Source organism: Stegodyphus dumicola, chromosome 4 (assembly GCF_044657685.1).
Source record: "Stegodyphus dumicola isolate Sdum_Otavi_A_Nest chromosome 4, ASM4465768v1".
Classification (NCBI taxonomy): Eukaryota; Metazoa; Arthropoda; class Arachnida; order Araneae; family Eresidae; genus Stegodyphus; species Stegodyphus dumicola.
Genome location: NC_140771.1, coordinates 60,010,677 through 60,023,214, shown reverse-complemented (window position 1 = coordinate 60,023,214; position 12,538 = coordinate 60,010,677). Strand labels below are relative to the sequence as shown.

The 12,538-nt window shown below is 32.6% G+C and overlaps 1 protein-coding gene across 16 annotated transcripts in view; it reads right to left on the bottom strand.

The window, feature by feature from the left end:
- LOC118200019 (zonadhesin-like) overlaps positions 1-12,538 on the bottom strand; it is a 260,274-nt gene that overhangs the window by 141,805 nt on the left and 105,931 nt on the right. For all 16 annotated transcript variants that reach the window (XM_085814973.1, XM_085814976.1, XM_085814977.1 and 13 more), the window contains one exon: positions 3,108-3,281. In XM_085814973.1, coding sequence (XP_085671099.1) covers positions 3,108-3,281 — 174 coding nt within the window. The remainder of the gene's footprint in view (positions 1-3,107; positions 3,282-12,538) is intronic.

Sequence of the window (12,538 nt, the reverse complement as noted above, 5' to 3'; positions counted from 1 at the left end):
TACATGGCACAAAGTTAGTTCTACACAGTTCTATAGCTTTATTCGAGTTAGGTAAAATTTTTCACAATTCACCTTGAACCAACATAAGAGTAAAATCATTGTATACTTCAAATTTCGAAAACAACTACCTAAATGAAACCTATTCACTCTGGATTCAGGAAAACAAACGTTTAAATATAATTCATAAAAAATTAAAATATAATTATAATATATTATTTAATCAACTGAAACGCTCTTTAAAGACATAAAATATAAAACTAGTTTTGATGAAAAGAGATAAAATCCTTTTAAAGAGCTATATTTTCAAATGAGCTCACATCCAGTTTTCTAAATATTGAAGCTAAAGCGGGATCGAAGTTAAAAACAATTAAAATTTATACTCATTTACTGCATTCGTTGATCATTGACCTCGTACTAAAGACGATTTTCGGTCAAAATTTCGATTTTTTCTTTATTACATTATCTTAAGGAATACATCTTTAGCTATCAAATACAAGTTTTTGCTTGTTGATAGGTTAATTACAACTGAAGTTATAAGCATTTTTCTGTAAAGGAATAAACCGGAATTCTGTGCCAGAAGTGAGCGTTTAAATAGGCATATCTATTCTGAAACCTTATTTATCATCAAGAATTTAAAAATTATAAACATTTGTGCTAAGTTTAGATATTTTGTAATACATGTTAAGAATCTGGCGTTAGTTTTTCCCCTTAATGTCGCATTTAGTTTTGCGCAGAGGGTATTCGACGTTGAATGGATCTGTTGCTGTTTTGTCGATTAGCGTTGACAAAGTGCTTAATTTGAAAGCTATGTCACATTTTTGCATCATTTGGACCAAAATAAACAAAATGGAATGCAATCTTCAGCACAACATATGTAAAGCGTAACATAATTGTTCTGCAAATTATAAAGAAGCAGCTTCGGGTATGGAGGCAGTTGGTGCTTTCCACTTTTTGAATGATTCTAAGGGGTTTTTAATTGTGAAAGATATATATGATATATGGTAAAGATTCGATCAAGAGACTGGAATGCATTGGACATATACAGAAAAGGGTTAGTAGTAGACTACGGAAAAATAAAGAAAAACTCCACTCCTGGATTGAAAGCAAAAGGTGTGTGTGTATTGAGCATACGGCAAAGTACACTAGGGCTATCTGCCTAAGGGGAGGGATGCCTTCGTGGAGGACTTTCTAAGGGAAACTGGCTCGTATACATGTCACACATAGGGAAAACCACGAAAACGTCCATGCAGCCAGCCTGTTCGCGGGATTCGAACCTCGGATCGAACTACCAGTGTTCAGCGATTTTACCACTAGGCCGCTGGTAGGCCTTGAAAGGAAAAGGTAAACTGACTGATTCTTTTATTTATAAACTGACTTGGATTAGGGATTGCAATTAGCAGTAATGTTGGAAACTTAATAGAGACGCAGGAGGCTTTTCTAGCTGCTTGTTCCATTGTATTTCTTCTTCAAAGCCAATGCCCTCCTCAGTCAACGAGTTGGTGCAACTATCAATGCGCGATTGCAGAAAAAAAAAAAAAAAAATCAGCCGAAAACCTCTGGTATATCAACATATATGTTGAATTTAATTAAACCTACATATATGGAGTTGACTACATAAACAAGAGTTATTAAAAAAGTCCATACATGGCAAAACTCAAAATATCAAGGAAAGTTTTAATGGCATTTTATTGCAAATGGTTCTGAAAGAAACATTCCTAAGCTTGCGAACATTAATGTTTGGAGCAAATGTAAGTGTTCTGTTATTTAATGTTATTTAATGATGGATTTATAGGTTTGCTTGAAGCATTTTCAAGGTTAGGTATGTATCCTAAATTTTACACTGAGCAGGGAATTCGAAAACTTGATAAAGTGCAAAATCATGACTCTTGGCGGCATTCCACAAGTTTTACAAAAACCCAAAGAAAAATTTATGCTTTGTTCGAAAGAAAAAGTGCAAAGTGTGTGATGAAACAATAAGGTGTCAGTTACAAAGTAGGGGAATTTTAATTATCAGGGATGCTTCTTTCACTAAGAAATTGTTTTATGAAAACTTTACACTTGTTTTCTGAAAAAAACTTTTCTGCAAATATTGCCAATGATAACAGCCATAACTCAAAATTTTATGGATAAAATTAAATGATACTTTCTATACATGTTTCATATAATCTGATGCAAGCTCTGAAGTGGAAGATTATAGAAATATTAATTAGAAGTTGAATTGTTACTTTTTATTTTTAGATTTTGGATGCAATAATAGGAAATTATACTATACACTTTGACAGTAAATACTATACACTTTGACATATCTCAAGCACATATGAATATTTAATTATTTTGCTTCGTTGCATACAAAACAAGTGTAAACATAAATACAAATTTAAAAAAACTGCATATTTATGTATACATTGATCACCGAAGTTGTTGCCGTAAGGGCAAAATTTAAGCAAAAATTACCCTTTTTTTCATTATTTTTCAAAATTAAAATTACTTAGCATTACGTTTTAAGCTATTTTCACTCATTAATAGCTTATCTTCAAATTAATATGTTTATGTTAAAATAAAAGCCATTTTTTAAAAAATGGTACCCGAACGAGGTCGGATACCTTAGTACTCGATGAACCCATTTTGCTGATGGTAGACTTAAATCTGCATTGACGACAATTCCGCATTTGCAGTTAAAGATTCGTTGATTTATGAAACTAATTAGCTAAATGTCACAATTAGTAAATAAGTATTCGAATTATTTCGTTAAACCAAAGTTGCACAGGAAAATAGAATATTCGATAATCAATTAAATAAATCTAAATATTTCTCAGTGAAAATGTTTCGAGAAATAAAGCAATTTGTAAATATCATTCTAGTTTAGTCCTGAGCTTCGTCCTTGCTTCGCTAGTTATGACGGTATAGAATTTAATAGCCTTTGTAATTATAGAGGGTTATGGTTAAAAAATTTATCGAAACAAGAATCAAACTTTAAATGTTATTTAAAGCAAAATCCACAATTCCCATTCACAGCAAAATCCTGTCTTGTGAATTAAATGTTAAACTTCAACAGAAAAAAATCCAATTTACGGAAGAATGAAAATAATGAAACAGAAGTCACTCACAACATGCGCTCGGAGGCACACATTTGCCAGCCTCATTCTTTACAAGACCTTCCCTGCAGAAGCAACCCGGTAGTCCACAACCACAACGGACACGGGGATTGTTGTAATTCTTGCACGTATTCTGGCAGCTCGGTGTGCATTCGTTGTAATACTGCTCGTCTTTACCACAGATTTCTGAATAATAAACGAAATTATCCATTATTAATAAATGATTAAAGTAATATCAGAACTTTAAAGGTCAGGATAAAGATGTTGTAAATATAGTTACTTCCTTTTCAAAATTCATCCCAAATTTGCTTTATTTTGCTAGAAACGGTATATTTCAATGAATAATTAGAGCATTTTTAGCAATTTGTTTAATGCAGAGGTTTGCAGTTTAGTTTGAAAATAAAAAATTATTTACAAATAATTCGAATAAAATGTAATACTATAGACTAAATAATTAAAAATATTATTTTTATTTAATTTAATCTCAAGGTGCATTAATCAGATTTCTTAATAAATTCTTAATAATTGTTAAGTTTCTTAATAAAATTTGATTATCTGAAATCTGAAATTTTTAGCAATTCTCTTTGATACAGTCAAGTCCGAGCATTTATCTTGTCCTTTATTTCACCATTAGCATCGTTATCTTCAGTCTCGCAGATAAACGCCAAATGAAGTACAGTTAGTCACAAACGTCTGCGTACAGACTAAATTTTAAATTAAAAAAACACTTAGAGCATGCATAGAAAAATGTATTTTAATCATTGCATTTTTTTTTCTTCTATTAGCTAAAATTGTAAGCTTAAATAAAAAGTAAATAATATCAGTGTAATACTTTTTACATTTTTTCAAAAATATATTTTGTCGAAAAAACTCAGAAATTCCCTCCAATAAGTCTGCGTACACTTTAAAAAAAAGCAAAATATAATTTTTTTACATTACTTCAATATTTTGTAGGATATCCTTTATTCTTCAAAACAGCTTGCAGACGTCTGGGCATTAACTGAACTAGTTTTTCAGTGTCATCCGACGTAAATTTCAACTATTCTTCCTGCAATTAACTGATTAGCTTATTTCGCGACGTAATATTGTGTTTTCGAATTCGTTTCTCCAATTTTGCCCACAAATGTTCGATTGGATTGAGGTCTGGTGACTGTGGAGGAGTACGCAACTGTCTCGGAGTGTGATAGAGGAGATATTCCTTCACAATTTTAGCTGTATGATTCGGGTCGTTGTCTTGTTGGAAAATAAAGGTATTAGAAAGGTTTAAATTTCGGGCACTGTCTCGTATATTTTTCTTTAGAATATCCAGATAAACATACTTATCCATGACTTTATCAATAATGTGAAAATTTCCAACTCCTTTCAACGACATACACACCCATACCATCACACCGCCAACTTCATGTTTGACAGTTGGATTTAAATTTCTCAAATTCAGTTCTGTTTCTGGTTTTCTCTATACAATAGGGTGGCCATTAACTTTAAATATTGTAAATTTACTTTCATCTGACCAAATTACATTGTTCCAGAAGTCCTGCGAAGAGTTTAAATATGTTTTGGCAAAAGCAATTCTTTTCTTTCTATTTGTCTCGGAAATGTATGGCTTAGACTTAGGTTTGCGTCCATGATAATCGGACTTTCGCAGCACTTTTCGTACAGTTTCAGGACAAGTTTCCTTGTTGCTAGTTAAAAAAATGTCTTTTGCAATGCTTGCAGCAGGAAGTTTAGGATTTTGTTTAATTCGTAAAAGAATTTTTCTTTCTTCTCTCTGCGTTAGCTTCTTCGGTCTCCCACATCTTGGTTTTACAGCAAGACTACCAGTGTCAAGATAGTTTTGAATAACTCTTTGCACACTAGAAAATGATTTTCCAATGGTTTTACCAATATAACGAAGAGTTTTACCTTCATCTCTCAATTTGATAATTAGTTGTCTCGTAACTAAAGGAATTTCTTTATTGGTTGTCATTTTCGTCAAAGAAAATAGAAATAGCAATTTCCAATCAACGTGAAATTTGCTTCGGAAGTCAATGACCTTAAAAGTGTAACCTTCTTTGCATTCTCAAATTTGAAGTTTAAAAGTTAGATAAGAAATCCCTCGGCCTCCTTCGCGTTGTACGCAAACTTTATTGGCTTTGATTTCTGGCCACTTATCTTTTAAAAATTAGTGTGTATAAATTATTAGATATGAAAATATTACAGTTAAATAATTTCAAAGTCCCTTATTGAAACTAAATATTTAAAAAATAAAACTTTAAGAAACTACCCTTTTCGCACCTTAAAATTTGGATTTGATATTACTTTTCTTGATGTACGCAGACTTTATTGACTAACTGTATATGATTTGAAGCTGGAAGAAGTGAAAAACTATTGACGTCAAAAGTTGACTTTTATTCTACAGTGCTCAATTTTTAAAGGCGATTTTAAAGTGAATTGACACATATCTTCAGCTCCTCTGATAGGTTATGATCAATTATTCGCTCTTTTTTTTTTTTTTTTTTTTTTTTTTTTTGTATGTCTGCGTATTCTTTTTCACATGTATGAAAACATCATCGAATTTCTAAATCTTCAGATAGTTAACTACACACATATAAAACTCTATGATTCTATGGAGAAACTTTAAATTTGCAACTGATAAATTAAGTTGCTCTTCAAACATTTCCAGAAAAATAATTAGTAACACAAATACATCAAAAATATTTGTAACGAATCACTAGATATTCAAGAGGAGATATTAATGCTTAATCGAATTCTTAAAAATAATTTGGTACCAGATAAATTTATTAATTACTGTCTTAAAAAAAGCAAACATTAAATACTCAGTTTAAATCTGTTAACTAAAAGTGTTATGATAATTTATTGCTAAACATTTAAAAGGTGAAATAAGTTGGATGTCTGTTAGTTAAAGATTTGTAAATTTTGTAGTTAATTTTTGTATATAATGTAGATTACAATTTTTTCTGGCATCTGGTATATTCTGTTTCTAACTTATGGGCCTATTTAAATTTAAATAGCCCTTTACCAGTAAAGATACTTCCTTCTTCTTTGCTTTTTAGACCATTAGCCAGAAATAATTTATTTCTTCTGTTTTTTTAATAAACTTTCTTACTAAGAAACTAGTCTCTGACGACAACTTACTATAAGATTACTCGCCAATTTAACGCGCATATTCGCAAACCCTATGGACCTTTTCTTCTACGGTCTGCTCTAAACTGGATGAAACATCTCCTTGGCGGTCATTTTCGGAATGACGAGGTATCGCCCAGTAGGCTTTAAAACGAACGCCAAACGCACCTTGTGGGCTTTCAATACAGAGAAGAGAAACGGCTTTTGTTTCATTAGATAAATTTTTATTTTATAAATGAGAGCAAAGAGGAATTATGTGGAATACATTTTAAATAACCTATTGATCTTATTAATAGTTTATTTGTATTTCGATAAAGAATAAATGCGCTCTCAACCCATATTGAAAGTCTCGTCGCACAATGTAGCAGTTGCAACAGTGGAAAAGACATCGACGCTATGCACGAAGATCTTATGTAAACATTGCTCACAGTGTGCGAAAAAGTCTTGAAAAGGAAAAATTACGCAATCCCGAAATGCACCACTTGGTGGAACCCCACGCTGACTGCAGAACGCAGCAAAGTCCGTGCCCTAAGGCACAGAATGCAAGCATGCAAGGATCCTATAGAAAGAGCGACACACTCGCTAATTTTTCGAAAGCACAGAGCTGCTTACAAAAAAAAAAAAAAAAAAAAAAAAAAAGATTGCAGAAGCGAAGTTTTTATCCTGGAAAGAGTACTGTACAAGCACTGCGAATAAGATCGGAACTGTCTTCCGTATCGCACATGATGTTTACACCTTCTAATCTTACTGCCACAATAAGCTACGGAGCAGCAACTAGCACAGAAGTAGTCGCGCACATTCTGGACAATATCTTCAGACCTGATAACGCAGACACAGATAATCCCGCACAAAAGAAATATCAGAGCCAGTGTTGAACAATATTACAATAGCAAGAAAACAGAACCGCTGCAAACCGCAAAAGAAATGAGCGACATTGTTAAAGCATTAAACATCAATAAAGTCCCAGGTCCAGATAGATAAAGGCATTCTGCAAGCCATTAACAGTACGCATCCGGTGTTACTGTATGCCTACATAACTGCGTGTTGGCGTAACAGATATTTCCCAGCCGGCACGAAACTTGGTGAGGTGGTGCTCATCCTTAAAGCGAACAAAGACCCTAATGTACCAACGTCTTATCGACCTATTTGTCTCCTTCCTGCCTTGGGTAAAGTAGTATTAGAGAGAGTCGTCCTTCAAAGACTTAAACACTGTATCCTGTCTGGACAAAGTATAAGTGAAAGGCAATACGGCTTCATTCCTAGCAGATCGGTGGATCACACGCTGCAGCACCTACGAAAAATAATAGCAAATAACAGAAGAAATAACCAGTATAGTCTCATTATCTCTGTAGACATACAGGGCGCCTTCGACTCGTTGTGGTGGCCCGACGTACTCAAGAGATTACAGGACATGGGTTGCCCTAAGATCCTCTTTGACCTTATTTACAGCTACCTAAGTGATCACCGCTTACAAGCCACTACAGACGCAGGAGTGCACTCACGATCCATCAGTAGAAGCTGTCCTCAAGTATCCTGTCTGGGTCCAATCTTGTAGCCGACACTGCGCCGAATCTCTTTAATACAGATCCTTCTACGGAAATACTGGCTTATGCCGATGACTTTTTGCTGGTGACTAAAGGGCACAGCCGCAACGCCTCAGCAACGAAAAATGGCAGCTATTCCTTACCAGCGTTCTCTTCAATAATTTTATTCAGTTTGACAATTACATCTATAAACAAGTACAGGGAATACCTATGGGCGGGAATTTTTCAACTTCAGTTTGTGAATTATTCCTGTTCACTAAAGAACTAACCTATGTACGTTCACTCAGAACGGAAGAAAATCTCTTTTTCCAACACATCTATAGATATATTGATGATGTCATAGCATTTAATAACTACAACAAAATAGAAAACGCTAATATCTACCCTGCTTGCTTAAAACTTAATAAAACCAATACAGAACAGCATGATATAGTCTACCTTGATTTACATATTATTGATTACCGTTTTATTAAAGTTTACGATAAAAGAAGAGAATTTAATTTTTCCACACTTAAACTCACTAACTGGAATTCAAATATTTCCAAAAGAGTAATAATCAACACAATTTATTCACAGCTACTTAGAATGAAAAGAATTTGCAATACTGCGGATCACTTACAAGAAGAAATACTATACTTCGTAACAATTTTAAAAAGTAACCAAATACCACATAAAATAATTAAAAATTCCCTGACCAAAGCTGGCATTAACCTTACCTAATTATAGATTTTTTGAGTTAGATAATGATTTTTTATACCTAAAGCTACGGACGGTTTAAGAAGGATGACTAATTCAGAGAATCTATTGTAAAAATGTACAGATAATTCTTGTTTATTCATTCTCTTTCCTCCAAAAAATTTTGGCACTTTAATCTTAAATACTATTATGTACATATTTTTAAATTTAAATTTCTTTAGTGGCCAATTTTACTGCTTTTATTAACAAATCGGGCTTTTTTCATTTTTCATAGTAGCTTGATCGCCCGCTAGCTTGAAGAATTACGACTTTTTTAACATATTACTGTTTTTTCCTTTTTCTCATGCTTTAATGGCCAAGTTTTTATAGTTTTAGCTGAATTTGCCATTTTCACTTCGAAAAATTGTTTTCCATCCTTCTACAAGCCAAGCGCCATTTTTTGAGCTCTTCACACGATTCACGAGGTTTCCGGCCCCCTCCGATAATAGGAGACGAGTTACAGATAACGAAAATCACTTCGCATTGGCTAAACGCCCACAACTCTTCGCTCCCCCCTACCTACGTCATCCAAAAATAAGACGCTTAAAGTTAGCAGCCATTTTACTACATGTTTTCAGAGGGACAGCTTTACATCGCCAAGGTCGGTTTTTTGTTTCTTTTGTTACAACTTTTTCTTGGTCTTAGCAAGACCCACTGAGTTGTTCTTTTCTCAATTTTTTTTTTTAATTTTATATTGATTATTAACTACAGGTTTTCTTACAGTTTTATAAAATCTACAATTTAAAAATTAAATTGTTAATCTTTAAGCTTGCAGGCCCAGCCCGAATGTATTTGTATTTTTAGGACTAATAGCTCATCGCTATTTATTTTCGTTTTGATTTTAATTTTAGACTAGATTTAGAAAGTTTGATTTTGATTTACATATTTTAACACCTTAATGTGTCTTTCTAAGCGGACGCGTCGGGAAATTGGAACAGAGAATTGAGACTATTAAAATTTCCAAGACACTTTGTCAAAAAATTTTTTAGCGTAAAAGTTTCAATTGTCTGTTTCGGCGAAACGCGTAATGGGGTTAGCTTGATTCGACGTTCAAACAATGAAATTTCCCTTGAAAAGCCTGTTTGGATATCGAATTGGGCTAATTTACCATTTTTCGCTTACTTTTTAACTTTTTCTGTTATTTAATTTTATTGTATTTATGTTTTACATGTCTAATGATTTGCTTTTCATGTGTATTGATTTTTGAAAACGTCTTTAACCTTTTGGAGCGGCAGCTCTTGGTAACTTTTAGGCGAGCTTTCTACAATTTATATATATATATAAGCTTTTACCAATTACACGATAAGAAACATCTAGAATCTCAAATTACGAAGTTACGAGAGCGTTTCATCATTACCAAAATATACAATGCGAGTAATAATTTTAGTATTATTGAAGAAAATTTTATTTTGAGCTTATACAAAAAGAGATGCTAAGCACTAGCACCTATCAACAAGTTTCTTCCAACAATAAAATTCTCTTAAAAATTTTCACTGGCTTGCATAAGAGACTCAAAATTCGTCCTAACAAATTAAATAATAAGTTTGCCAATCTGTATGCTCTTTCTAAATTTCATAAAACTCCAGTCAAATTCAGATTCATTGCTAATAGTACTAAAAGAAATTGATTATCTCTTTGCTCAGAAACTTAAACTAATTCTGGATGTTGCTAATAATTACGATTTTCAAGATCTACACTGCAATTGGATGATTAGTAAATACGAAAAAATTATAGAGATTCTAAATTTGCTTGAAATAGAACATATTTAATGTTACGACTTCCAAAACCTTTATACCACTTTACATTTAGAAGAAATTCATAGTAGCCTCCTTACTCTGCCCAGTTTCTTTCCGCAGATTCTTACAATACTTTCTCTAGAAGAATGGAAACTTTTCCTAAAAAGTGTACTTTTTAACAATTATTTGCAATTTGATAACAAGCGCAGGGAATACCTATGGGCGGAAACTGCTTAACTGCATTCTGTGGGCTATTCCTTTTCACGCAAGAATTTAAGTTTGTACGTTCACTTGATCTTGAAGAACGAAAATATTACCAACACATATTTCGATATATTGATGGCGTTATTGCCTTTAACAACAAACTAGAAAATGAAAATATTACCCTACTTGCCTCTACTTAATGCCACTAATGCTATTCAAAATGATATTGTTTACCTAGATCTTCAAATTCTTAATTACAATCTTATTAAAATATTTGACAAAAGCAGAGACTTTTTCATACACTATTTTCGTACACTAAAACTTACTAACTGGTTTTCTAACATTTCTAAAAAGGTCATTATCAATACCATTAATGCACAACTTCTTAGAATTAAAAGAATCTGTAATAACGCAGACCTCCTTCAAGAAGAAATACTCTACTTCATTAAACTCTTAGCAATCTTATTCCAAAAGCTATCACAGCAATCTTATTCCAAAAGTTTCACAGTTAAAAATAGCCAGCATCATTCACCTTCTTACAACCTTATGTTAAAATACAAGTTTTTCTCCCTTTGCCCGTTGCTTACCATTAGCTATTGCTTCTTTACGTCAGTTTCCCCCTTCTGCGAAGCTTCACCGTATTGGAGAAATTTAGCTACTTTACTTTTCTGGTAACACTTCTTTAGAATGCTTCTTTTTACGGCAACCCTTTGCAGCAATTTTGATCATTTTTAAGTTGAGCAGACCACAGCTCTGGACGTAAGTATGTTTCGTCCTTTTGTTTGTATTCTTCTTTGGTCTTTGCAAGACCCATTTCGATGCGTTTTATTATGTTTCTTTTGATTCTTCTCCTTAAAAAGTTTATAATTTTCAGGCTAGAGGGGTATCCCTTAACACTGTGTAATTTTTTAACTAATAAGCTTTTCAGCTATTTATTTTAATTGTACATTTGCTTAACCAGACTTTCTTGTATAGTTTTTTCTTGTTTAATAGTAAGTTTTACATTTACATTTAAATTACAGCTCGTCAATAGCTTTTCAGCTATTTTATTTTAATTGTACATTTGTCTAACTAGGCTTTCTCGTAAAGCTTTTTCTTGTTGATTAGTAAATTTTACAGTTACAATTTAAATTACCGCGCGTTGGGAAAAGAGGCGATATAATTGAGACTTACTAAAACTTTTTTTTAATTATTAAGTTGGATTAGTGAAATTACGTTTAATAGTTAATAGTTACTCAAATTAATAGTTACTATTAAATTAATAGTTACTATTAAACTAAGTAACTATTAAACTAATAGTTAATCACTAATAGTTACTATTAGTGAAATTACGTTCATAGTCTCGATTATTATAGTTTGACGAAACGCGCTGTAGGTATTAACTTGATTCGAGTTTTAGCTGCTTTTCCCTTGATAAATCCGGCTCAAACCTCGAGTTGAGCTATTTACCATTTATTGCAAGTTTTTGTACATATTTACTATGTCTTTGAAATGTATTTAATTTTTACAAGAGTTCTTTTTAAATTTGTTTGTGCGTTAAAATTTCTTAATTTTTTCCTCACCTTTTTTGTTTTGAAGTCATCTTGATTTGTAATTTTTACATTTAGTTTTTACGAGATAGCTTTTACTACTTTAATATTGTTTCTAGTTGTTACATGAATTTACATTTTTGCTCAGGAACGATAGTGTCATTAGCATTAGCTTTTTAACATTCCTCTTACTTATAAAATATATATCCCAATCTGTTACTTGGCTCAGTCAGCTGATTCTTTTTAAACGATTTATAAGGAGGTAGAAAAGAGTATTTAAGCTAAGTCTGGATCACTTCAGTAGTAGAACGTGTTCTGCCTTTCAACCACATTGTTGCTGCTAGTCTAAGCTAACTGTTCTACGGCCGTCCTTCTACGTGCCTGCTACGCCGGTGATCTTTAAATAAGGTCCAACTCCGTTATTTGATTCTGCACTGCTTCGGCTGGTTTTCTATTATGAGTTAAAGCCTAAGTGGACCCTTATTGTACGCCAGAGAAAAGGCCATTTCATTTGTTCATTAATTTTGAGTTGAAATAAACGGTACTTTAATTATTCTTTGGACTTGTTACTT